We start from the raw sequence: 23087 nt of genomic DNA, 5'->3' as shown, positions 1-23087 counted from the left end.
ACAATTTGAAACTGAGAGCGGGGCAGAAATTTTCCACTACGTGCAGCTAAAACAGTGCGGAAGATAGCTCTCTCAACCAGCCCGGCTTCAGAAAACCTCCCCCTCACCACCTCCTCCCGTTCGGCAGTAAACAAGCAGAGAGCAAACAACGGCAGTTGAGAGGATTCACAGTGGCTCTTGTCCGGTATCGGAAAATGTCGCGGGCTGGATCGGTATTTTCCGATACGTGAATTACGTCGGTATTGGAACCCGATACCAATCCAGATCAGATCAGTCCTATCCCTAGTTCAATAGATCACTTCCAATTGATCAATGACAATCACCCAACTGAACAATGATGATCGTCGTAGTTGAGCGGTTGGTCACACGTTGAGACAACATGGCGACTTCCAGTGCGTAAGATGAGTTATCTTCAAGTGAGCACCAAACTGTGTGTTATATTTGCATCTTTCCATCAAAAAAGAGCAAAATTGTACATAACTCAAGAAGAACATGGGATATGAACATGGGAACAGAGTATCTCTGTAAATGGAAGGATTTAGAAAGTGCACAAGCAAAAATCATGAGCGATTTCATCGCTAGTCATGCTAACATCACTTGTCACAGTACAGTACCCGAAGACGGTGGATTCCACCAGACATGTTCCGCACATTTTACAGATTCATAACGTGTTGAGAGAGTTGCAAAGGGTATGAAAAATAAAGCGGAAGCTGCAGCTTCTGAAGGTAAGCTTAAATATTTATTTGACGTAAGCTTACAAATATTCTCACGATATGTCAATCATGATCTAGAGACGCGATGAACATGAGTCTTGAGTATGTATCACAATTCACATGTATCTTGCAAACGTTGTTGCATTGTCTACACAGGTTTGTGATGATTATTTTGGTGATCATATTGATAAGATCATAGCCATCATCGTCTATATATTGCTGAATTATAACACCAGAAACATAGTCTGTGTGATTGTGTGAATTTATTGCTTATCAAATCATATCCAATTCATGTTTTGAATTTGCCTACATGTAATGATGTAAATAAGAAGAATATAGTAAAATTATTGATGCATCAATAATTGAAGCATATAAATGTCAACAATGATCATTCACGGCTGGCTCTATTTTTGCTGCCCCAAATTTAATTGTGGGTTGAATGAAAAATTCACCTGATTTGTTGTTCACTTTTAGTTGCTTTTTATTTTATCCTTATGAACTTGTATTTCTTTTTGTTTTATGGATAAGTAGTTCCATGGATAAGTAGTAAATTCCATTTCACGTTTATTGAAAATCCCCAAATAAACAGGGTCCCTATTGTCTTAATTTACCCTAAATACCATCTTTAACCATAAAAAGGTAACTAAGAATGTAATGTTTACATCTTGAGAGTGTCTTGTAAAGGAAAGAATACTTAAATGTATAAACGTTTTTAACAAGTTTTAATAGACACTTGAATTTCTAAGAGTGCGTCAACAGCACGTTACTTTTGTAAGCTGTAAAAACCCCTTTTTAAAAACTTTTTAAAAACAAATATTTGTGAAAGTAACATTTTAAAGTCAATTTCATGCTTTCTATGGTGTTATATTTCAGTTTCAGTGTTTCTGAAAATAACATATACTTGATGTGTGATGATATTTTAGGACAGTGGTTCTTACTAATGCTCAAAATTTACGCTGGCGAAAAACAGTACGTTGTTTGTGGTACTATTGGCTTATAGATCTAAATCTAGAGGGATATTCATTGAACGATCCACTGCCTCATATTGAAAGGTACTAAACTGATTTATTCCCTTTTCATTTCATGTAACAAGAGGGGAGGGCGCAAGGAAAATCATTACTTATCTGGCTTGTCCCCGATTTATCAACTATTATAAAAAGTACATTAATACCAACATTTATTTTCATATACATAATGCAAGTAATAATCAAATAAAATTGGTAAAATGGTAACAGGACTGCATTTATATAGCGCTTTTCCAAGCGCTCAAAGTGTTTTATAATAAAGCCTCACATTCGCCCCGATATTAGGGTGCTGCCATACAAGGTACTCACTACACACCGGGAGCAACTAGGGGATTAAGGACCTTGCCCAAGGGCCCTCAGTGATTTTCTGGTCAGGCTAGGATTTGAACCAAGGATCCTCTGGTCTCAAGCCCAACGCTTAACCACTAAACCATCACCTCCCTTTTTGTTTACCTAAGAGTTAAACTCTGGTCTGTATGCTAACGGTATTAGCATTGTTTGCAACTTTGGTAGCTTCACCCATTAGCGCCACTTAATGTATGATTACTGGAAAAGTATGCAGCTCATAACTTTTATTCTAATCCAATTACATTTGTTCCTCAAATCTGATTGGTTCATCATGTGAGATTTCTGACAAAAATATATTACATATTATATACATATTGGTGGCAAAATAGTCAACAGTTTCACATTTGATGTATTACTCCGTGCTCTGACCACGTAGCTTCACAGCTGTCAATAATGGTGCTATCATCTACGAGGGAGAGAAGCAACGTATTACTCTGCACCCTGGCCACGTTACTACACAGATGTCAATAATGGCGCTGTCCGCTGAGAGTGAGAGAAACGACCCTGTTGCTATGGTAAGCTTCGCCGACCGAATTACTTGCAGAAAAATAAACCATGCAAACAATGGAATTGGATTAGAATGGGAATAACCCCCACTGTGTCTGATAATTTGTGGATGTTCATGCTGGATTTTACGGTCACAAATCATCAGACACAGTGGGGTTATTCCCTAAATGTCCACAACAAAGTAAAGCATTAGGAGAACCACTGCGCAGTCCCCAAAAATATGATTTAATAAACATGAACCCAAAACAAAAACAGCCCTTCTTCATTGGATTTTATTAGTGGCTTGCAAACCAACTGAGCACTACTGCCACCAACTGTTTGAGCGTGGAACATGAATGGATTCTGAAGTATGTTGGCAAAAATAACCCGGAAACATTCATCACATAAGTAAAAACACGGATTTCCGAGAATTTCTTGAAAATTTTCATCACTGGGGAATGTCTCACAGCTATAGCCACTTCCAACTGGGATAAGAGCTTTGTACCTGAAATAACTGTTCTAGATCTGTGATTAGACCAACACCTCTTGGGTCAGGTCTGGCAGCACAGACTGGTGTCATGTGGCGCTGCATCCACCACACCACAGAACAGCAGAGTTATGGTTGGCATAATGTGAAGAACGACATAAAATGTGGGCGTTAGCATCGAGAAACATTTAGTTTGAAAATCTTAAACCTCCAATGAACAGATTCTGACTTAAATTAACCTTTATTTAACCAGGTTAGTCCCACTGAGATCAAGACCTCTTTTACAAGAGAGATAAAAACAGTTTAAAGTTTCCAGTCCACCTAACCTGCGTGGCTCTGGATGTGGGAGGAAGCCGGAACACCCAGAGAGAACCCACACAAACACGGGTAGAACGCGCAAACTGCACACAGAAAGGCCACAGGTGGGAATCGAACCCATGACCTTCCTGCTGTGAGGAAACGGTGCTAACCACTAAGCCCTTGTGCTGCCCTGACTTCTTTTCAAAGTCAGCTTAATATATGTGAAAAATTTGCATATTTACCTCCGCCAAGGAGGTTATGTTTTTGGTTGCGTTTGTTTGTTTGTTTGTCTGTCTGTTTGTCAGCAGGATAACTCAAAAAGTTTTAAACGGATTTTGATGAAATTTTGTGGAGTGGTTGGAAATGACAAGAGGAACAAGTGATTAAATTTTAGTGGTGAATCACGATCCAGATCCCGATGCTAACGTGTTAGCATGTCTACGGCATTTTCAATGTTAAAAGTTAGCATTAAGCAGTTGCAGCTGTCATTACGTTCGGGTGCATTTGTTTTCAAATTGTAATATTTCTTAAATTTATTTTTGTTTATATATTAATAATCTAATGATTATTATATAATTTTAGAGAAAGAGACAAAAATAATTTTTTTGTATGTCTGTCAGCAGGATAACTCAAAAAGTTTTGAACGGATTTTGATGAAATTTTGGGGAGTGGTTGGAAATGACAAGAGGAACAAGTGATTACATTTTATTGGTGATCCAGATCCGGTAATTTTTTAAAGGATTCTTCACCATTGCAGGATAGGGGGAATTTTGACATTCTAGTTTCTAACTCCACAAAAACAAGGCAGAAAAGCTTGAAAAAAATTGGGGTGTAACATAGTAAACAAATATAAATGATCTAACAACAAAGTTTGGTGATGATCAGATCCAGATTCCGGATCTGGTGATCCAGAATATGCAAAAATATAGGGAAAATAGAAAATGTGTCAGTGTGAGGTGACAAATGAAGCTAGAGATGCACAACTAACACCAAATTGTAGCTGAATCTGTACTGATTCAGTAAGGTGTCATCAGATTTGATGTAGCTTCAAATGTTATGGAGCTAGATCCAGAAGAAAACCGCCATTACCGAAAAATCTTTTTTATACAATAACTTTTGAACTAATAAAGACATAAAAGTGATTCCAAGTTCTAGTGGTATGTTTTCATGGTCAAGGATGTCAAATATAAAGAAAGAAAAGTGCATGTATCATACGTTTTGGTTGTAACACTGAATTGTTGAATAGATCACTGTGCCAAGGAGGGAATCTCTTTAGGGTCAGTGACCCTATGGCCTTGGCGGAGGTTTGCACTCTCTGAGTGCTTCTAGTTATCAAACATGGTATCGACTAATGAATTTATGGCACAAATACTCAACACACTGAGTGATAACAGAAGCACTTATTCACCCTTATTAAGTTCACAACGTCAGTGAGCAGCAGTGCAGTGGCCCGGTTCTACGTGCCCCGGTCCCATCTCACCTGTTTCCTCTCCTGGTCGTTTCTGGCCTGGAAAATACAGCGACGGCTCGCCACTCACTGAGGAACTGTTGAGGTGGGACATCGTTTCTCCGCCCATCTTAACTGCCATCTGACAGACACAAAACAGCAGCTGCCTCACTGGTTTTTCTACGGGTTCACCAAAAACACACGTCATGTCTCAACTGCTTTATGATGTCACTGTAAATACCCATGATGTCATTTAATGGCGCGCTTCAGCTTCATTTCTGCACGTTGACACATAAACAGCAGTTTGGTGAACTCCATGCAACCACTGGTCCCATGAGTTCAATTAGCCGCGCTAGCAATACTTTAGCCCATCCGGGTACTCACACTAGCCCACTGCCCAAATTCTCCCTACTGCATATAGGAAAATTCTACCCAGAATGCATTGCATTATCAGCATCCATTTTGTTTTGTTTTGTTTTAGCAGATCAGCACACTTCTGGTAGTACTGAGTATTTCCACTGAGCAGCTAATGTGCATTATTTTGTAATCAGCGTCACTGCAGCGTCACTCAGGTGCGCTGCAGTTTGATCTCACCAAGACGCTTGCTCAGAAGGGAGGCGCCGCATACACTTTAACACGTCGTGGATTTCTGTACGATCCTTGAAAAACACGGGTGCTGACTGGGCCGTGTTTAGCCAAACAGACAGCATTTAGCCCTTCTGAACCAATTCCAAACCTCGAGGTTCACAACAGCTGCAAGACCAGGAAATGACATTTGGCTGTGCAATACTTCTCCTTTCAGCTGTTCCCGTTAGTGGTCGCCACAGCAGATCAATCGTTTCCATCTCACTCTGTCCTCTATATCTTCCTCTGTCTCACCAACCACCTGCATGTCCTCCCTCAGCACATCCATGAACCTCCTCTTTGGTCTCCCTCTTCTCCTCCTGCCTGGTGGCTCCATCCTCAGCATCCTTCTCCCTATATACCCTGGGTCCCTCCTCTGCACATGTCCAAACCATCTCAATCTCGCCTCTCTGACTTTGTCTCCAAACCGTCCCACGTGAGCTGTTCCTCGTTTGTTCATTTCTAATCCTGTCCATTCTCATCATTCCCAAAGAGAATCTCAACATCTCCAGCTCCGCCTCCCGTCTTTTTGTTAGTGCCACCGTCTCTAAGCCGTCCAACATAGCTGGTCTCACTACTGTCTTGTAAACTTTCTCCTTCAATCTTACTGATGTTCTTCTGTCACAAATCACTCCTGCCACCTTTCTCCACCCACTCCACCCTGGCTGCACTCTCTTCTTCACCTCTCTACCACACTCTCCATTACTTTGAACAGTTGACCCCAAATATTTAAACTCCTCTACTTTCACCACTTCTACTCCTTGTGACTGCACTATTCCACTGGGCTCCCTCCCATTCACACACATGTACTCAGTCTTGCTCCTACTGTCCTACTCCTACTCTCTTTGCACCCTGTCATAAGCTTTTTCTAAATCTACAAACACACAATGTAACTCCTTCTGGATACTTCCCCATCAGTAATCTCAGAGTAAATACTGCATCTGTAGTGCTCTTTGTTGGCCTGACACCATATTGCTGCTCACAGATCTTCACCTGTTTTCTAAGCCTAACTTCTACTACTCTTTCCCAGGATGACGAGTGGAAATGCAATTGGAAATGCTGTGCACTAACTTTCAAAATGACCAAACAGATTAATTAACTTTTGTGAGCCACTGACAGCACTGAGCTGAGTAGTTGCAGTGAAGCCACTTGGGTTGAACCGTAGACCTCGAAATGGGAATGGTTCATGTTAGGTAACGCTACCGCTAACTGGCTGGTTGATATACTACTACTGAGCAACCAACAATCACAATAATCATATCTTCATATCTTGGGGCCTGTATTATACTGTATTATTTTTAAATGAATATCGCAGCATACTACGGACGACGTAATCAATGTGAACAGCGATCATGGATGGTGGTCTGTAATGAATTACGAGAGGTGTATCAAACCATGAGGGTAAGTGTATCGTTCCACACTTAAGCACCATGACAGTGGCTTGGCCAGATACCACCTCCCACTTCCTGTTTTTCTGCACGCAGTAGCACCTCAGCAAAACACAAAAGCAAAACCTGCAGCAAAAGTCAGAATTTGGAATTGATGACTTCTGGTTGTGTGTTTTGGCAGACACATTGGGCCTCATGTATCAATGTTGCATACGGCGATATTTGAGTGTATATGGGGTGTACGCCAAAATGGCTGCGCTACTTGGCATTTATCAGTATGGTCATTGGCGTACGGTGCGCTGAAAATATACACCAAGTCGAGAGGTGGCGTAAATTATACACCAAAATGAACCAGCACTGGAATCCACATAAAAATGAAACTGATCAACATGATAAACAGTGCCATTATACAAATCAATGCATATGTTACATAAATAACACTTTCCTGATTATATTACATAACAATTAATACAAATCCCGCTTTTGCAGGATTGTTGGTCTACGGAGCACGATCCGTGGCCACAGCGCTGACCGCAAAGAAAGCGCTGCTCGCCTTTTTCTCCAGACTTCGCGCCTGGAGCCAGAGCAGCACTGAGCTTAACTTTTTGTGGTGTGATCGTTTTAGACAATGAAATTGATAATTACAACTGTAGTGTTCATTCCCTTCGCCCGTGCTGCAATCAGGTTTTGTCTTCTCCATTCGTTTGTCACAATAAAATAAAGAAATAAATAATAATAAAAAAGAAATCTGAAAAATAAGGCGTGTCTTATTAATTGAGCGAGCAAATATCCACGTCAAGAATTATTGACATGTGAAAAGAGAATAACACTTTGATTATACTACAAAACAATTAATACGACGGCCGCTTTTGACGCTCTATTGGCACGCGTCGTGATTGGTGGAGTTCTTTTTCTTTGCCGTCTTCCATGTCGTAAAAAAGGGTGTATCTGAAGCGGAGTCTGAATATTTATGGGCGTGTTCATTATAATTACGATTGTTTTCACCCACCGCATTTATCAAGGTCACGTTGGGTGTACGCCGGAAATGGGCAGGTGCGCACTGCTTGATACATGTCACGGCAAGTTTGGTGTACTTCAAATTTACACCGGAAATTTACGCCACAAGCGCGCAACATTGATACATGAGGCCCACTGTGAGAAAAGACCGGTTCTGTATTTACCCATAACTCCCTGCTTCTAACAAGTGTTAGAGGTTACATTTCTGTCTGTCTTTTAACAAGTTGACACGTTAACGGGTTTATGTGTGGACTGATCAGTCCAGGTGTGAGGTGTGTATATATGACTGGATGGACATATATTTGTGGCCACAGTGGAGTTCGAACACCAGAATGCTCATACTTCAGACCAAGGCTCTATCAGGTCAGCTAATCCCCCCCCCCAGCCATGCCAGCAGGAACATCCTTTCAATCTAAACTACATCTTCTTACATATAGGCTCAGGTCTGGGTGTGACGTGCGGAGCGGCCCAGCTTCAGGTGTGACGTGAACCAAGGGAAGTATGTGAACTGAGTCAATGCATGACAAATGTTCAGGACCGGGTGCGGGTGTGATACATGGAACGGACAAGGCCAAGTGCGAATAGGATCGGTCCAGTTTTAACATATGGATCAGGTCCAGGTGTGACCTGTGGAATGGACCGGATCCAGGTGTGATGTGTAGAACATACCGGGTCCGAGTGTGAGGTGTGTAGGCTCGGGTCTGGGTGTGACGTGTGGAAAGGACCAGGTTCAGGTGTGATGTGTAAACCAAATCAGGTCCAGACATTGCATGTGGACCGAGTAAAAGTGTGACGTGAACATGAGCGGGTCAGGGTGTGACGTGTGGACCGGGTCCGACATGGGAGTGGGTGAGGCACGTAGACCGGGTGTGGTGCGTGGATTGGGTCCAGGTGTGGACCGTCAACCGGGATCAGGTGCAACTCTTGGACTGGGTCCAGAGTTGAAGTGTGGACCGGGACATGGCGAGTAGGTGCGACTCGTGGACCCAGGATTGGTTGCCACTTGTGGACCCGGTCCAGGTGTGGCGCGTGGACACACCTCCCTTCTGTCAGGCTGTTGCATAACTCCAGCTCATTTCCAGCCAGCTTACAGTAAACAGCAGGGGGAGGGGGGCTAAACTGGGACAGAACTTCTCAGTACTCTCAGAACCGCTCCTGGGTCGCTTAGGACAACCAGAAGGTTGTGGGTTCGAGCTGCCAACAGGTTGTCTGTTTGAGTGACACGTGTGATCAAAGTTCCGTCCCGCTCCCTCTGGTCCGGTCCGGTCCGACCCGGGGTGACAGCTCCCCGAACTGCCCCCAAACTCCTCCCTGGGCTATGCCATCCGGGCAAAAGTGTACCGAACCGGCCACAAGTCCAGTTCCAGCCTGGTTCCCGAGCTAGTTAGCATGCTAGTGAATGTCTGTCGGAGTGTTGACGGAGCGCAGAAGTTCGGAGCAGCACAACACGGCGAGTTCGAATAAAAGTGCTTTAGGTCGGTCTTAACGACCCGCTTCGGCCCGGAACCGCCGCTTGCGGAGCCCCGGCGGAGTTGTTACCTGGCGGGCCCTCTGTAAAGCATCGGCCAGGCCGTCTGCCTTCAGCCCCGGCTGGCTCATCGAGGCCTGTCCCTGCACCAGCTCCGCCATCATAGCGCCACTAGCAGCTAGCCGCTAACAGCTACCCTGTTAGCTAACTGCCGTCAGTGAGGAGCGGCGCAAGGTGACATCTCACTCTGAGTCCAAAACCACAAATCAGCACGATTCTACTTCCACACAGAAAATACTCAAATTTATTTATTTATTTATTGGCAGTGATCCAAAAGGAAGTGCATTTAATTTGAAAATTCTCACGTGGTAGTAGCTGCGCAAGATCAGACACTTTCACGAATAAATTAAATAATTGAATTTATCAATGTAGCTGTCATTGATTTCTGTCAGTTGGCTCATTCATTCAAGTATTGAATGATCCAGTCACCAGAAAATTAAATGTCAAGTCTTTAATGACCACAGAATGATTTTATATCATAAATCGCCTCAAAATGATCATCTGCAAAGTTTCAGGTTGATCGCAGAAATGAGAAACTACGCGGCAGGCTCACCTGATTACAGAAATTTCCCTTTAAATTTTCAATAACACACATATTTTCACATTTCACAGTCTGCACACAGAAACTATCGGCATAATACAAATATACATTACACAAAATCAAAAAAAGCAACGCTTTACTGTTTGGCTGCTTGTCTTTCCTAACTTTAAGCGGTTCTGATTCCGATTCTGGGGTTTACAATGAAGCTAAAAACGACTTCAACAAATAGTTTGCATTTTTGGGAAGACAGCGGTTCATGACACTCATGGAGGATCTTTGAAGCTGCTCAGCTGTTGACAGCTCGCTGCTGCTGTTTCCTCTTCCGTGTTAAGTCACGTGGTACATCTGCTCTACAGGTGGACGCCGACAAAAGTTTAAAAAGCCTTCAAATCATGAAAATAACTGAAGCCAGGGTCAAAATACAAACATTAAAAAGTTTAAAAACATTCAAATCATGAAATGAATTAAAGTCAGGATCAAAATACAAACATTTAAAAAGTATAAAAACCAAATCGTGGAATTAATAGGAGTCAGGATAAAAATACAACCATTAAAAAGTTTAAAAACGCTAAAATCATTAAATTAATTGAAGTCAAAATCAAAATACAAACCTTAAACAGTTTTAAAACATTCAAATCATGAAATTCGTTGAAGTCAGGATCAAAATGCAAACATTAAAAAGTTTTAAAACATTTAAATCATGAAATTAATTGAAGTTAGGATCAAACTACAAACATTAAAAAGTTTTAAAAGTTCAAATCATGAAATTAATTAAAGTCAAGATCAAAATTCAAACATTACAAAGTTTTAAAACATTCAAATCATTTAACTAATTGAAGTCGGGATCAAAATACAAACATTAAAAAGTTTAAAAACATTAAAATCATGAAATCAATTGAAGTCAGGATTTAAAAACATTCAAATCACGAAAATAATTAAATTTGGGATCAAAATACAAACTTTAAAAGCTTACAAATGTTCAAATCATGAAATTAATTGAAGTCAGGATCAAAATACAACAATTAAAAACTTTTAAAATGTTTGAATCCTGAAATGAATTAAAGTCAGGATCAAAATGCAAACATTAAAAAGTTTAAAACATTAAAATCATGAAATTAATTGAAGTCAGGATTTAAAAACATTCAAATCAGGAAAATAATTAAATTTGGGATCAAAATACAAACTTTAAAAGCTTACAAATATTCAAATCATGAAATAAATTGAAGTCAGGATCAAAATACAAAAATTAAAAACTTTTAAAATGTTCAAATCCTGAAATGAATTAAAGTCAGGATCAAAATGCAAACATTAAAAAGTTTAAAAACCTTTAAATCATCAAATGAATTAAAGTAAGGATCAAATTGCAAACATTAAAAAGTTTAAAAACCTTCAAATCATTCAGTTAATTAAAATCAGGATCAAAATACAAACATTAAAAAGTTTAAAAACATTCAAATTATTTAGTTAATTAAAGTCAGGATCAAAATACAACCATCAAAAAGTTTAAAAACCTTTAAATCATGAAATTAATTAAAGTTAAGATCATAATACAAACATTAAAAAAATTTAAAACATTGAAATTATTTAGTTAATTAAAGTCAGGATCAAACTACAAACATTAAAAAGTTTTAAAACCTTTAAATCATGAAATTAATTAAAGTAAGGATCATAATACAAGCATTAGAAAGTTTAAAAACCTTCAAATCATTCAGTTAACTAACATCAGGCTCAAAATACAAACATCAAAAAGTTTAAAAACAAATAAATTATTGGCTAGATTGACTAGAGGCTTCCCTAGTAGTGTATTTATCACCGCAATACGTGATGATAATGGCGTTAAGCAAAGGGGAAATGAGGCTATCAATGATTGTTTTAAACAATTTTATGAAAAATGACATAGGTCAGAGGTCGATCTGGAGCAACTGAACAAAAGTAAATTTTTTGATAATTTGAATATACCTAAACTATCAACAGAATAAGCTAAATCACTAGAAGATTCCATATTATTATTGGAAATTGAAAGAGCAATAGCATCACTTAAACTGGCCAAAAGTCCTGGAGCCGATGGATACCCTGCAGAATTCTTTAAAGTTCTGAAAGGGAAATTGTCTAAACTACTGCAAAGAGTCTTTAATAAATATTTCGAAAATAATAAATTACCACAAACAATGTACAATGTGAACATAACTGTTATACCAAAAAGAGACAAAGACCCGGAACTGTGCTCCTCGTACCGTCCAATCAGTTTGCTTGGGGTGGACATGAAGATCCTTTCAAAGATACTGGCTGACAGATTAGAAAAGGTTGTTCCAAATATAATAACTAAGGACCAAACTGGCTTTATGAAAAAACACCTATCATCAAATAATACAAGACATCTAATTAATATCATTCACTAGCTTAATCATTGTCAAATACCTGGTGCAATTGTTTCGATGGATGCTGAAAAAGCCTTCGATTGCATTGAGTTGGAGTATATGTTCAAAGTGCTCAAAAAATTTGGATTCCAAGCAAAATTTCTAAGCTGGATAAAACTACTTTATAAGGAACCAAAGGCCTCTGTCTTGACAAATGGTCTTCTGTCTTCATCATTTAGACTTGGAAAAGGAACAGCGCAGGGAAGCCCTTTATCGCCTCTTTTGTTTTGTTTAGCTATAGAGCCACTAGCCATAGCCATCAGACAGGACCAAAATATAACCAGAACAACTATTGGTACAAGACAGTATAAAATTTTGTTATATGCGGACGATGTCCTTTTAACTCTAACAGAACCAGAGAAATCTCTTCCAGCCCTTATTACCTGTGTAAAACAATTCGGACAGATTTGTGGATACAAGATTAACTTTGAGAAATCAGAAATAATGCCTATAGTTAATGGCAACAGGCTTGACCTAACCTCTATTAAACCATTTTGTTGTGCCCCTACCGGTTTTAAATACCTGGGAATTCACATTACACCTAAGCCTAGCCAAATCTACTTAGAAAATATTAATACCTTAATTCCTCACATAAAAGAAAAATTAGTCACCATGGAAAAAGCTTTCTATCTCATTCCTTGGTAGGGTTAACCTTGTCAAGATGGTAATACTTCCAAAAATAACATATCCTGTTACCAGTGGTGTCAAAAGTACACACATTTGTTACTTAAGTAGAAGTATAGATACTGCAGTTTAAAAACACTCTGGTAAAAGTTGAAGTATCAACTTGACCTCTTTACTCAAGTAAAAGTGAAAAAGTATGTGCTCCAAAACCTACTTAAAGTATAAAAGTATAAAGTAACCTTTAAAAAAAAAAAAAAAAAAGGTAGATGCCACTATATGAATTGAAAGCTTAATTTAAAAACTGATTCGTTCTACATGAGCCCAAGACCCAAAACCCAAAATTACCCCCCAACACCACCTGCACGAAAATGTTTCAATTCTAGAAGCTCTGAAATGCAATCTGGGACTATTCCAGACAATAAACTGCAAGGAAACCCCCCCCAAAAAAAGAACCAAAAAAAAAAAAACCCCACAACTTTCCTTATTCAAATTCATTCCAGTAGTATTCTGTTCTTACTAGGATGCAGCAGTTTTCTAGTTTGTCAGATAGTTCTGGAGGAAATAACTGAAGAAATTAACAAACTGAAAATATGGTTTGACCGAAACAAACTGTCATTAAATAAGACAGGGATGAAGTGGAGGAGTAAGAGTCACTAGGTGTTCACAGGAAACACTTATTTATTTCTGTATGTATTTATTTATGTTCATTGTTAGTTGCTTTTATATTTTGTTGTGTTTCTATTCAGATTCTTTTTGCCTCTTTCTCTAAAATTGTATATAATAATCATTAGATTATTAATAAATAAACAAAAATAAATGTAAGAAATATTACAATTTGAAAACAAATGCACCCGAACGTGATGAGAGCTGCTTAATGCTAAGTTTTAACATTGAAAACGCCATAGACATGCTAACGCGTTAGCGTCGCTCCCGTTTTTAAGTTATAAAAATACATCTAGTAAAAAAGGTAAATAATACTCACAGAAGTATGCTCTTTAGGGTTTTAGCGGGGGAAAATTAAGCGAAAGAAAGAAAGAATAAACGACGCAATAGGTCGAAGCATTGCTTCAATCTGCGAACCACTGCTTCGATTGGTTCACGGTTCAAAGCAAAGCCGCGCTGCAGAAAAGTTGATTACAGGCGCACATGACGTGAAATATATATATATATATATAAATATTAAACTGAAGCCAAGAGTAACGAGGCTGTTTGTTTTAAAAATGTAAGGAATAGAAAGTACAGATACTTGTGTGAAAATGTAATGAGTAGAAGTCAGAAGTAGGCAGAAAAATAAGTAAAGGAGTAAAGTATAGATACCTAAAAAGTGTACTTAAGTACAGTAACGAAATATTTGTACTTCGTTACTTGACACCTCTGCCTGTTACAATGCTTTTTGTTTTATTAAACATAAAAGATATTAGTGATATAAATAAGGCAATATCTGATTTTATTTGGACAGGCAGAAAACCTAAGATTAAAATTGATGTATTACAACTCCCAAAAGAACAAGGGAGCCGGGGCTTACCAAACATTGAAAACTGTGTACTCTCTATACACTCACAAGTCATATCCATGTGGACCTGTGGAGATTTAGGGATGCCATGGCTTGAGATTGAAAAAACGCTTTGTGAACCTGCCTGTCCAATAAATCTTTTAGATAAACCAAGCAAGGAATTGCCAGTCATAATTAGGGATCATTATTTAATTAACAATGCTCTCAGATCATGGAACATTTTGAAAAAAATGTATGGAAAAAATTTGAAACTATCCACTTTGATGACACTGGTGGATAACCCAGACCTGAAGGCAGGGGGTGATGGTCCCAATCTCAAGGCATGGCAAGAAGCTGGCATTAGGAGGATGCACGATCTATGGGACAATGGAAAATTTAAATCATTTGAGGGCTTGCAAAACAAATATAATATTCCTTCTCGAGACTTCTATAAGTATCTTCAAGTCAGACATTTTGTTAAATCAAAATGGAAGTCTCTGGAGCTGGCACCAGACGCTCATTTGCTCAAGCAAACTATCTTAGACTGTCAAAAACAGTCATTTTATTTCAGAATTCTATTCTGAGCTCCAAATTTAAAAAAAGAATCGGTTTAAATATCTACACCTCTCATGGAACTTAGTGCTTAAAACGACAATTGAGGATGATGCTTGGGAAGAAATTTTAATATTGCCTTCAAAAATATCAGTATGTAATCGGTACAAGGAGATGCAATATAATATATTGCATAATGTTTATATACTCAACAAAAATATAAACGCAACACTTTTGGTTTTGCTCCCATTTTGTATGAGATGAACTCAAAGACCTAAAACTTTTTCCACATATACAATATCACCATTTCTCTCAAATATTGTTCACAAACCAGTCTAAATCTGTGATAGTGAGCACTTCTCCTTTGCTGAGATAATCCATCCCACCTCACAGGTGTGCCATATCAAGATGCTGATTAGACACCATGATTAGTGCACAGGTGTGCCTTAGACTGCCCACAATAAAAGGCCACTCTGAAAGGTGCAGTTTTATCACACAGCACAATGCCACAGATGTCGCAAGCTTTGAAGGAGCGTGCAATTGGCATGCTGACAGCAGGAATGTCAACCAGAGCTGTTGCTCGTGTATTGAATGTTCATTTCTCTACCATAAGCCGTCTCCAAAGGCGTTTCAGAGAATTTGGCAGTACATCCAACCAGCCTCACAACCGCAGACCACGTGTAACCACACCAGCCCAGGACCTCCACATCCAGCATGTTCACCTCCAAGATCATCTGAGACCAGCCACTTGCACAGCTGCTGAAACAATCGGTTTGCATAACCAAAGAATTTCTGCACAAACTGTCAGAAACTGTCTCAGGGAAGCTCATCTGCATGCTCGTCGTCCTCATCGGGGTCTCGACCCGACTGCAGTTCGTCGTCGTAACCGATTTGAGTGGGCAAATGCTCACATTTGCTGCCATTTGGCACGTTGGAGAGGTGTTCTCTTCACGGATGATGCGAAGGAGATGTGTTGCACTGCATGAGGCAAATGGTGGTCACACCAGATACTGACTGGTATCCCCCCCCAATAAAACAAAACTGCACCTTTCAGAGTGGCCTTTTATTGTGGGCAGTCTAAGGCACACCTGTGCACTAATCATGGTGTCTAATCAGCATCTTGATATGGCACACCTGTGAGGTGGGATGGATTATCTCAACAAAGGAGAATTGCTCACTATCACAGATTTAGACTGGTTTGTGAACAATATTTGAGAGAAATGGTGATATTGTGTATGTGGAAAAAGTTTTAGGTCTTTGAGTTCATCTCATACAAAATGGGAGCAAAACCAAAAGTGTTGCGTTTATATTTTTGTTGAGTATATTTCTCCTTATATCTACAGCAAGTTCACCCCTGGAACGTCCCCAAATTGTCCTAAATGTAAATTGACTATAGGAACTAGATTTTATTGTTTATGGGAGTGTAATATAATACAGTCATTCTGGAAGGCGGTGTGCACACAGATCAGCACTGTAGTGGGGCAGAAATTGTCTCCCAGCCCTCTGCTATGTCTTCTGGCACTGATACCTGTAGGCCTTAAAGCTCACAAAGACATCTTACAATTCCTCCTGATGCTGGCTAGAAAGACTGTAATGTCCAAATGGGTCGGTGGTGATGCCCCTTCCATTCAAATGTGGAAAAATTTAATTTCTGAGATAATGACTTTGGAACATTTAAGATATCGTCTTAATGGTAAAGCCAACCTGTTTAAAAAATGGGAGCATGCTTTGGACTGTCTGCAAATCAAAAGATTAGTGATTTGAAATTGCCAACAAATTTGTACTTTATCTTATTTTTATTTATTTTGCAGTAATTGCTGTAAACATCCTCAGACTACTGTTGCTTGTATACATGTACTGTGCTGTTCTGTTTTTTGTTTTGTTTGTTTTCATTTGTGTGTTTGTAATAAGGAAAAATGTTTAATAAAAATAATATTAAAAAAAGTTTAAAAACATTAAAATCCTGAAATTTATTAAACTCAGGATCAAACTACAAACATTAAAAAGTTTAAAAACATTCAAATCATTCAGTTAATTAAAATCAGGATCAAAATACAAGCATCAAAAAGTTTTTAAACATTCAAATCAATCAATGAATTAAAATCAGGATCAAAATACAAACATTAAAAAGTTTTTAAACATTCAAATCAATCAATGAATTAAAATCAGGATCAAAATACAAACATTAAAAAGTTTTAAAACCGTCAAATTGAATATTGCTGCAAAATATGGTCATTTGCTGGTATGACAGTACTAAAACCTTTAGAGAAACTTTATAAAAAAAGCCATCAAAGTGTTTGCTAAAAAGCCATATTCCACTCATTACTGTGAAATACTGGAGAAATACCATCTTTTAAGTTTTAACAACTTTATAATGTTTAAGCATGCTTGTCTCATCTACAAAACTCTCCATGACCTAGCCCCACCTCCTCTGGAGGAATTTATTAGACATAGAGATCCTAACCTCAGGACCAGTGTTGCCACAGTTACTTTGAAAAAGTAATCCAATTACTGATTACTCCTTGAAAAAGTAACTTAGTTACTTTACTGATTACTCAATTGTAAAAGTAACTAAGTTAGATTACTAGTTACTTTTTTAGTTACTTTCCCCAACTGTCGACAACAACCCTCTGCCACGTCAACATGACAATGATACCTGTTTTGCCAAAACTCACTTTATAGTCACCCTTTCTTGACTTCAATGAAAATAAATACTTGTTTTATAAAAAGTAAAATAAAGACCTCTTTCTTGACCTCATATTTAACTGTTGACAGCACTGTAACAGTAAAACTTGCAATTTCTAACCTACATTGTTTATAAATGTAACTATTAAATTCATTCTAACATTTTTCTAACATTTAAATTCTCTCTAAACATTTTACTTGTCGAAATTATTATTATTTTAAGTAGTATTAGTAGTTGTAGTAAAAAAAGGCTTCAAAACTGGACCTTTAATCTAGGGGTGTTGTGGGGGGGCACATCCCTGCCCCACGCCCCCATCCCATCTGGATTCGCCCCTACTTTGGCGTTTGAGCACAAAGAATGGATAACATTTATTTATGCAGAAAACATGACCAGATTTACAGGTAAGAAAGTTTTATTGTGTTTTCACATCATGTGGTCCTCAGAAAGAGAGTTTAGGTGCATTTGAGTGGAAAATAGTGTTAGTTGTTGACGCGTCGCGGAGGATCAGCTGTTTTTAACGAGACGATACGGAGCAGCTCAGCTCAGAATTCTAAATAAAGGAGAAAAAAAGCATTAAAATGTCTTTGTAAAGCTCAGTGCAGGTGTGCTGTTGTCACCGCACTTTAAGAGGTGAGGACGAGTCGAGCTGCTGCAAAAAACCGCGGATGAAAAGCTCACAGCTCACTTAAAGTGGGCAGTTCAGTCGAACCCCGACCTCCTGCCCACAGACCAAGTTTAATGCTGCTATCGACCCACAATGAAAAATAATAGTAACACACAGTGACATAGAGAAGTAACTTTAATCTGATTACTGATTTGGAAAGATTAACGCGTTAGATTACTCGTTACTAAAAAAAGTGGTCAGATTAGAGTAACGCGTTACTAAGTTACTAAGTAACGCGTTACCGGCATCACTGCTCAAGACTCAGTCTGCTTCTAGACGAACTGCCACAGGACAAAACACCATCTCTGTGAAGGGTTGAACAAACTGGAACAGCCTTCCAACAAGGATACGAGACAGTTCCACCCTGAGTGCTTTTAAAAATGATCTTAAAAATGAATGAAAAACAATCAAACCTGTCAACACAGGTGAGATGTATTGTACATAATCTCATGTTTTGTTTTATTTATTGTAAATATCGTTTGTTGTGTGTCTGAGGACTAGAGATGGAAAGTAGCTTTTAGCTAAATCTGGCATATTTACACTAAGGTATGAAAATGAATGAATGAATGAAAACTGTTTATTTTGAACATTTGATACAACAACAAATACAAGATAGATCAGTGAAAACAACAACAAAAAAAAGTTCCTACTGTGTACCCAACATGTCCGAAAAGGGGTAGGGTGAAGCATCAGCTTATTTATCCCTACCCCTTCTTCCCCACAACCAGTAATACCCTTTGCCACATATACACATAGATTCCTACACACCTAAACCGATATCAATATATATACACTCAACAAAAATATAAACGCAACACTTTTGGTTTTGCTCCCATTTTGTATGAGATGAACTCAAAGATCTAAAACTTTTTCCACATACACAATATCACCATTTCCCTCAAATATTGTTCACAAACCAGTTTAAATCTGAGATAGTGAGCACTTCTCCTTTGCTGAGATAATCCATCCCACCTCACAGGTGTGCCATATCAAGATGCTGATTAGACACCATGATTAGTGCACAGGTGTGCCTTAGACTGCCCACAATAAAAGGCCACTCTGAAAGGTGCGGTTTTGTTTTATTGGGGGGGGATACCAGTCAGTATCTGGTGTGACCACCATTTGCCTCATGCAGTGCAACACATCTGCTTCGCATAGAGTTGATCAGGTTGTCAATTGTGGCCTGTGGAATGTTGGTCCACTCCTCTTCAATGGCTGTGCAAAGTTGTGATGACGAACTGGAGTCAGGTCGAGACCCTGATGAGGACGACGAGCATGCAGATGAGCTTCCCTGAGACGGTTTCTGACAGTTTGTGCAGAAATTCTTTGGTTATGCAAACCGATTGTTTTAGCAGCTGTCCGAGTGGCTGGTCTCAGACGATCTTGGAGGTGAACATGCTGGATGTGGAGGTCCTGGGCTGGTGTGGTTACACGTGGTCTGTGGTTGTGAGGCTGATTGGATGTACTGCCAAATTCTCTGAAACGCCTTTGGAGACGACTTATGGTAGAGAAATGAACATTCAATACACGAGCAACAGCTCTGGTTGACATTCCTGCTGTCAGCATGCCAACTGCACACTCCCTCAAATCTTGCGACATCTGTGGCATTGTGCTGTGTGATAAAACTGCACCTTTCAGAGTGGCCTTTTATTGTGGGCAGTCTAAGGCACACCTGTGCACTAATCATGGTGTCTAATCAGCATCTTGATATGGCACACCTGTGAGGTGGGATGGATTATCTCAGCAAAGGAGAAGTGCTCACTATCACAGATTTAGACTGGTTTGTGAACAATATTTGAGGGAAATGGTGATATTGTGTATGTGGAAAAAGTTTTAGATCTTTGAGTTCATCTCATACAAAATGGGAGCAAAACCAAAAGTGTTGCATTTATATTTTGTTGAGTGTATATATATATATATATATATATATATACACACACAAACATAAATATACACCTACACATACCTACTTACATACAAAATACTATATATTTACAAGCCGAAGCAAAAAACAAAAACACCCTAACCCTCATTACCCTTCCTCCTCCCTATACCTAGAAAAAAAACATATTTTTGTACCGTTGTTTGAACTGGTTCATGCTTGGACATTGCTTGAGCCCCACTCCCAATCTGTTCCACATCCTCACCCCAGACAGAAATACAGAAACCTTTTAATGTTGTTCGTGCCCACTGATGCTTTAAATTAAATTTCCCCCTCAGACTGTAATCCCCTGATCTGTTAAAAAACATATTTTTAATATTTGCTGGAAGTAAATTGTTTATTGCTTTATACACGATTTGTACTGTTTGAAAATGAACCAAGTCTGTGAATTTTAAGAATTTGGATTGTAAAAATAGTGGATTTGTATGATCTCTATAGCCAGTATTATGAATAATTCTTATAGCTCTTTTCTGCATTACTGATAGTGATTGTGTTGTACCTTTATAAGTATTACCCCATACCTCTGCACAGTACTGTAAATATGGTAAAACCAGTGAGCAGTAAAGAATGCGGAGTGAGTTGTGGTCCAGAATATGTTTCGCTTTGTTTAGAACTGAAATGCTTCTTGACAGTTTACTTTGTATATGTTTTATATGAATCTTCCAGTTTATCTTATCATCTATTATCACCCCCAGAAACTTATTTTCATGTACCCTTTCAATATCGACCCCCTCGACTTGTAACTGAACCTGTATGTCTGTATTACAATAGCCAAATAACATGTATTTTGTTTTACTTAAGTTTAATGATAATGTAATAAAATGTACAAAGTGTTCAATAATGTGCATTGTCCTCATCAAATAAACAATAAAGAAAGAAAGAAATCATGAAATCAATTAATGTTATGCTCAAAATGCAAACATTAAAAAATTACATTAAAAAGAACATTCAAATCATGAAATTCAGTGAAGTCAGGATCAAAATACAAACATTAAAAAGTTTAAAAACATTCAAATCATGAAATTACTTAAAATCAGGATAAAAATACAAACATTAAAAAGTTTAAAAACATTCAAATCATTCTGTTAATTAAAGTCAGGATTAAAATATAAATGTTAGAAAAGCTTAGAAACATTAAATTAATTAATGTCTGGTGTGTGAAAATGTGAATTTTTTACTTGGGGTTGCCACAGCAGATCCCAGGTGGACCTGGTTGTTGATTTGGCACAACTTTTACGCCAGCTGCCCTTCCTGATGCAACGTTCACATTAGAGAGAATGGACGGGGGGGGGGTCTTGGACTGGGCACCTTCCATCTCTACGCTGCAGAGTCCCCAATAAATAAATAATGCTGTTTATTCTCAAATGTAAAGTGCTTTGAGCATCTGATGCAGATGGTAAAGTGCTATATAAATGCAGTCCATTTACCATTTCTGTTTTATTCTCACTTTGTTGGTTCCCAGTCAGTTTTTGAAGTGACTGTAAAATTCAGATTTGAATGTTTCAATCTTCAGACTGAAACCTCAGGTTGCTCCTGAAACTTCTCAGGTCCAAAGGTGACTAGAGGTTGCCATGGTGATCATGTTCCAGCCGCCATGAGCCGCCAGTCAGTCTTCATACTCTGGATTCTGCCTATAATTTTAAAATAAGATTTTTTTTTTATCCAAAAAACAATAAGGCAGTTTTTTTTTTAAATCTGTAAACTTTGTAAGGTTTGTTTATCTTTTTTCAAAATGTATTATAGTAGGGCAGCTTAGGTAAAATTTCCATAAAAACTTGTTCTTTTTGTGATAAAAGCATGGAATTTGGCAGACATATTCCAAATTAACTAATGTTTATTTTGAGATGTGGAGCCAATCCTGGAGCTGACCTCTAATGAGCTACAAGAGTCAATAAAGAATTACATGGGGTCAGAATTTAAAAATGCGCCAATCATGTTGAAATCTATACCACATTATTTGTCTGATCATAATGATTCCAAAAAGGTATAGTTTGGACTATCTATGACTGACTCTTCAGGAGTTATGGGATAAAAACGGCAAAAATGGTGACAAAGGTTCGTTTCAGTTTGTACAGAGGTCAAAAGTTAAAGTTGCTCCAATTTTGGTAAAATTTTGGTTTGACCTTGTCTTTGTGGTGTATTCAATTGAATATAGGTTGAAGAGGATTTGCAAATCATTTAATTCTGTTTTTATTTACATTTTACACAACGTCCCAAATTCACTGGAATTGGGGTTGTACATTTTTGGGAAAAAATTTTAAGCTAATCACAATAAAATTTACTTAGTTAGTATTCCTTAGACAACACAAATTCACTTTCAAACCTTTTTTCCCTGTGAAAGTTTAATAGAACCTTTGGAATGTCTGATGGTTGTCAGTGTTCTTGACTGAACACACCTGACGGAGTGAAACGGGTGCAGGTGGAACAGTGGCTACTCCTATCTATCTATCTGTCTATCTGTCTGTCTGTCTGTCTGTCTATCTATCTATCTATCTATCTGTGACTGGTCTAGTGGTTAAGTGTTGGGCTTGAGACTAGAGGGTCCTCTGTTCAAACCCCTGTCTGACCAGAAGGTCAGTGATGTAAAGATGCTGGAAGTGGTCAGGCTTGACCCAAGGTCCTCAATCCCCAAGTTGTTCCAGGTGTGTAGTGAGCATCTTTCATGGCAGCATCCTGACACTGGTGTATCTGTGTGAATGTAAGGCATCATTGTAAAGCGCTTTGAGCTTCTGATTGAGATGGAAAAGCACTATATAAATGCAGTACATTTATTTATCCACCAGCACTCTTCCTAGAGCTGGCCGCC

General features: G+C 38.5%; 1 protein-coding gene across 2 annotated transcripts in view; it reads right to left on the bottom strand.

The window, feature by feature from the left end:
* LOC117505643 (far upstream element-binding protein 3-like) overlaps positions 1-9526 on the bottom strand; it is a 92751-nt gene extending 83225 nt beyond the window's left edge. For both annotated transcript variants that reach the window (XM_034165215.1, XM_034165216.1), the window contains exons 1-2: positions 9375-9526; positions 4840-4948 (exon numbers count right to left, since the gene is read on the bottom strand). In XM_034165215.1, the coding sequence (XP_034021106.1) occupies positions 4840-4948; positions 9375-9467 (202 nt within the window). In that variant the 5' untranslated portion in view covers positions 9468-9526. The remainder of the gene's footprint in view (positions 1-4839; positions 4949-9374) is intronic.
* Positions 9527-23087: the final 13561 nt, after the last annotated feature.

Source organism: Thalassophryne amazonica, unplaced genomic scaffold (assembly GCF_902500255.1).
Source record: "Thalassophryne amazonica unplaced genomic scaffold, fThaAma1.1, whole genome shotgun sequence".
Taxonomy (NCBI): domain Eukaryota; kingdom Metazoa; phylum Chordata; class Actinopteri; order Batrachoidiformes; family Batrachoididae; genus Thalassophryne; species Thalassophryne amazonica.
Note: the sequence above shows the minus strand (reverse complement) of the source record. Positions and strands in the feature narration are given on the sequence as shown.